Below are 5,419 nucleotides of genomic sequence, written 5' to 3'. Positions count from 1 at the left end.
TAATTGCCACTAATAGTGCAAGTTAAGTTGATAGCATACTAGAAGCCTAAAGATTTTATCTGACTAAAGGTCAAAGATTGAAATTGGAGTAGTTTTTGTTAGAATAGGAAATACATATTAATACTCTAATCCTTGAATAGGGATTAGGCGCGTATCAAATTGGTTATAGACACACCCTTTAGTCAAAGACCCAAAAAATTTATAATTGGCCCTTCTCAGAAAAATAATAATAATAATAATAATTGCCCCAATGAACTACACGATAGGCTTCAGAAAGCCGAGGGAAAAAAAAATCACAATTGTCCCAATGGACTACACAATAGGCATGGCTTGCACAAATTTTCCGTTTGGTTTGGCTTTTTTTCCTCAATTCTTTTTTATATTTTTTTTTATATATAATTACAATAAATTTATAAATAATATCACAAAATCAACCAAAAACCAACCAAAAGTAACTGCCAAAGTTTTTTTTTTTTTTTAATAATTCACCTAACGTACAAGCTACTCAAAATCCTCCCTTCAAACTATTATTATTGAAATATAACCACTGATAACAAAAACCAAAAAAAATGTCTCTCTTCTGCGTGGAAAGTTTTTTCTCTCATGATTTCTGCGTGAGTTTTTTATCCTTCTAATCTTGGGAAGGAATTTGTTTTTTTTTTTTTTAAGAAAAATAATGGAAGAAGTGACAACTATGTTTCAAAGACGCCTTTTACTCACATCAAAGGAAAGTTCATCTTTAGATCCACGTTCTCATCATCTTGAAGAGGAGGCGAATGTCCTACAAGTATGTTTATTGGTGCAACTTTTGACTAAAGGTAATTACAATAAGCGTGCTTTTATGGATACCATGTCTTCATTGTAGGGTTCTTCTACACCAATTCAGATTCGAGAATTATATGAAAATATTTTTATAGCCCAGTTTCATTCTGTTAATTACAAAGAACATGTTATAAATGGATCTCCATGGCATTTTGATCGTTCTTTGGTCCTATTAGAAGAAATAACTGGTCCAGTTCTCCCACGTCAAGTTTCTATTACACATGCTATGTTTTGGATTCAATTGCACAATCTTCTTCTTCAATGTATGACCCAGTTTGTTGGTTATGCTATTGGTAACCAATTGGGCAATCTGGTATCTATTGACACTGATGAGGAGATAAATGTTGGGGTCGATTTATGCGCATTAGAGTCCAAATTGACATTCAGAAACCATTGCGGAGAGGCATGAAAGTTAAACTTGACAAAATGGACAGTTTCTTGGTGGATTTCCAATATGAGAAACTGACAAGGTTTTACTTCATATATGGTCTCTTGGGACATTTGCAAAAGGATTGCCACATAGTAAACTCTCATACTACTCCACAATATGGCGCTTGGCTGCGAGCAAATTCTATTTTGATTTCACCTAAAGGATCAAAACTAGGTGTTGGTAATCGCCGTCCTGAGTCTACCAATTCTCAATCTCATACTCATGATGATAGGACAAGGATTTCACAGAAGGGATCTGAATCTGCGACAAGGAGCATTGATGGAGATTTACCGTTACTCCCAGAAACAGTTATGGAAATTGAATCACGAACGGTTTCAGAGAAGATAGCAATTGAAAAACCTCCTATGCAATTGATGCTATTGACGAGGGATGACTCTGGTGATGATGTGGCAACAAAATCAGTCTACAGAAAATCTGATGTGGAAAAAATTTGACCAAGCATGACATGTATTGTAATCTAACCAGGGTTTCTAATTCACTTAAAATACCTACATGAGGAAGTATTCGAGGATACCAACGTGGGATACTTTTCAGGGGTAGAAAACATACTGGTTTGAAACGGACAAGAGCTACAAAGAGAGGTTTGGTGTTGAAGTAGAAGAAATTGAAGAATTCAGTGGATTCCAAAGTAGAAGATGTTGAATCTTCTAAAGTGGTGGGGCTCGCAATGCAACCCCACCACGAGCCATGAAGGTGCTAAGTTGGAATGTTCGTGGGATTCGAGAACCCACGGACATTCAGAGCATTCCTTCGATTGCTCAAAATGGAGAATCTCAACATTGTGTTTCTTATGGAGACACATTTATTGACAAGAAAATTGGAGCAAATTAGAGTGCATATTAACATGGGTGGATGTTTTGGGGTCGATCGGATAGGAATGGGTGGTGGTCTTGCCTTATTTTGGAGACAAGACTTGTAGGTGCAAATTAAATCTTACTCAGTAGGCCGTATTGACTCGGAAATTCTACACCCAGTAAAAGGTTGGTTACATTTAACTGGTTTTTATTGAAACCCAGAGGAAAATCAAAGACACCATTCTTGGGAGCTTTTGCATCGATTAAAATCTACATCTTCACCATTGTGGTTTGTTCTTGGAGATTTCAATGAGATTCTAAGTTTACATGATCAATGGTGTGGTCGTACACGTGCTGCATCCCAAATTGATGGTTTTCATTAGGTAATTTACCTATGTCAGTTGCGTCTAGTGCCTTTCTCTAGCTACAATTATACATGGTCTAATGGACGGGAAGGGGAGGCTAATGTATAAGAGTTGCTTGATAGATCTTTCTGTTCTCTTGAAGGTCGGCTCATGTTTCCAGCTGTTAACGTTCATCATCTTATATCTTCTGTATCTGATCATTGTCTGATACTTTTGGGTCTAGATGATTTCGGTGAAAGGAACATTCAGTTTGGCAAGAGGTTTCATTTTGAAGCCATTTGGACTAAGGAAATTGAGTGTGAACAGATTATTGGTAACGTATGGGGCTCTGCAAGTGACGGGTTAGTTCCAGTGCAACATCTTTTATCAAGATTGGCTATTTGTGCACAAAAGTTGAGGAATTGGAATAAGTATAATTTTGGACAAATTACTCATGAATTAAAGGAGTGCCATCATTCCTTAGCATCCATGAAGTTGGCATCGGGTTCAACGGGAAATTTTCGTCAAGTAAGGGCACTTGAGCACCAGATTAATGGACTATTAGAGAAAGAGGAAATTAAATGGAAGCAGCGATCTAGATTATCGTGGTTGAGAGAGGGTGATCGAAACACTAGATTTTTCCACAATCATGCTTCTTCTAGGCAACGCTGTAATACCATTATAGGTGTTACTAATGGTTTGGGAATTTGGGATGATAATCCAGTTTGTTTCCCTAAGGTTTTCCTTAATTATTTCGACAACCTGTTTTCTACTGGCGGCTCTTTGGTAGATGAAGATGTTTTATTTGGAGTTCAAGGAAGAGTTTCAGATGAAATGAATTTGAACTTATCTCGCCCATTTACTGCAGATGAAGTGAAGGCTAGTTTATTCCAAATGCATCCCACAAAAGCCCCAGGTTGTGATGGAATGCCTACATTGTTTTTTCAAGAGTATTGGCCAATTGTTGGTCCGCAATTAACAGAGGCATGTCTGGATGTTTTAAAAAACAATGGTGATGTAAGCATGGCAAATCACACTTAGATTGCTTTAATTCCAAAGATAAAGGAGCCTAGGCAGGTAGCGGACTACAAACCAATAAATTTATGCACTGTTATTTATAAAGTTATTTCAAAGACAATAGTGAATAGACTTAAACCCATTTACCATTAATTATATCTCGAGAGTAAAGTGCCTTTGTGCCTGATAGGTAGATAACAGACAACATTATGGTTGCTTATAAGTTATTACATAAGCTTGGTAAGCATCAATCTTCTTCTGACCCCTTGATGGCTATTAAGTTGGACATGAGTAAGGCATATGATCGGGTTGAATGGGGTTTTTTACGACGAATGATGCAGGAGATGGGCTTTACTAGTAGCTGGATCAATTTAATCAAAAGGTGTGTTACAACGGTCACCTATTCTGTTTTGGTTAATGGTTCTGCGACTGGTTTGATATGTCCATAAAGAGGGTTAAGACAAGGAGATCCACTGTCTCCTTATCGTTTTCTTCTATATGCAGAGGGTCTATCTTGTCTTTTGAAGAAATTTGACTTCCAAGAATTTTTCAGGGGCTTGCAGGTTGCTCCGTCCAGTCCTGTATATCCCACTTATTTTTCACAGATGATACAGTTTTATTCACGCATACTTTAGTTACTAATTTTGTGAAAGTATGAAGCCACTTAAGGTCAGCAAGTTAATATGCAGAAGACTGACATCACTTTTAGTTCAAATCCTTCATCGGAACTTCGGGCCTCTATAAACTCATTATTGCAAGTGCACTCTTGTCAGGGACATTCGAAATAATTGGGTCTCCCATCTTTTATTGGTCGTCAAAAGGTAGAATTGTTTAGAGCCATTAAAGAACGTGTTTGGAGAAAGTTGAAATGTTGGAAAAAGCGATTATTATCCTGTGCAGGAAAAGAAATCTTGTTGAAGGCAGTGGTTCAATCCATTCCTACTTACTCAATGTGCTGTTTCAAGCTCCCAAAAACACTATTGGATGGTTTGACTAGCATGATTTGTCGTTTCTGGTGGGGTAGTTTTGGAGGCAAACGGGGGATTCATTGGGTTAGTTGGCCGTAATTATGCCAACCAAAATCAATGGGTGGTCTTGGATTCTGATCATTGTAGGCGTTCAATGGAGTTTTAAAACAATGTTGGAGAATTATCCAAAATCCTGATTTTTTTGGTTGCTTTGATTTTAAAAGGAAAATATTTTCCAAATGGGCCCTTTTGGGATGCAGGAATAGGAAGACAGCCTTCTCATTTGTGGAGGAGTCTCTGTTCGGGTCGCAAGATTTTGAACAATGGTGGGATTTGGCATGTAGGGGATGGATGTAACACCCCGTACCAAAAAATATACATGATTAAACAAGTTTGACAAAATTGACTAACTTTGACCAAGTGAATAATATATGGGTTCGAGTTGACTTTTTCAGTAGCCAATATTTTTGGTTTGACTGAGGTACCATTGTGTAGATCTCGTCAATACGAGTTCACAGACTGGCGGCACACCAAATTCTGAGTTATGGACAAAAAGTTATGGTTCTGAGAAGTTTTAAGCATAAGTTTTAAGCATAAGTTTTAAATTAGTGTCCAAGCCAGTCCCCAGTTTTTGTCTATTAGTGATCCAAGGTTTTATATAAGCCTAGATAAGCGTGTCAAACAGGAAACAAAGCCCAAAATACCCATTTTTTTCTCCAAAACCTGAGAAATTCTCTCCTCAAACCCATGGGTCCAAACTGGGTCGTTTCGACCCGTTTACCCATTTCTGGCCAACCACCACTTACATGTTCCAGCCACCTAGGAAGGTCACCTGAAGATGAGCTCAACCGTGAAATTTCATGGCGAGAAGCGGCCGGACAAACCCAAATCGGGCCAGCGAAGTCTGCGGTGGCCGACGAGGTGGGTCACCGGATTTTCTCATTTTTTGGCCATTTCAGGCCAACCCATACAACCTTTCCACTATTTTCAACCCCTGTGAGCTCATTTCCGTGGTTATTTTGT

At 38.1% G+C, this 5,419-nt stretch overlaps 1 protein-coding gene across 1 annotated transcript; it reads left to right on the top strand.

The window, feature by feature from the left end:
- Positions 1 to 1,248: 1,248 nt before the first annotated feature.
- LOC125422073 (uncharacterized) lies at positions 1,249 to 3,452 on the top strand. The gene is made up of 2 exons (XM_048472543.2): positions 1,249 to 1,651; positions 2,575 to 3,452. The coding sequence occupies exons 1-2, from the start codon at positions 1,249 to 1,251 to the stop codon at positions 3,450 to 3,452; spliced, it is 1,281 nt and encodes a 426-aa protein (XP_048328500.2).
- Positions 3,453 to 5,419: the final 1,967 nt, after the last annotated feature.

Source organism: Ziziphus jujuba, chromosome 1 (assembly GCF_031755915.1).
Source record: "Ziziphus jujuba cultivar Dongzao chromosome 1, ASM3175591v1".
In the NCBI taxonomy this organism is placed as follows: Eukaryota; Viridiplantae; Streptophyta; class Magnoliopsida; order Rosales; family Rhamnaceae; genus Ziziphus; species Ziziphus jujuba.
Note: the sequence above shows the minus strand (reverse complement) of the source record. Positions and strands in the feature narration are given on the sequence as shown.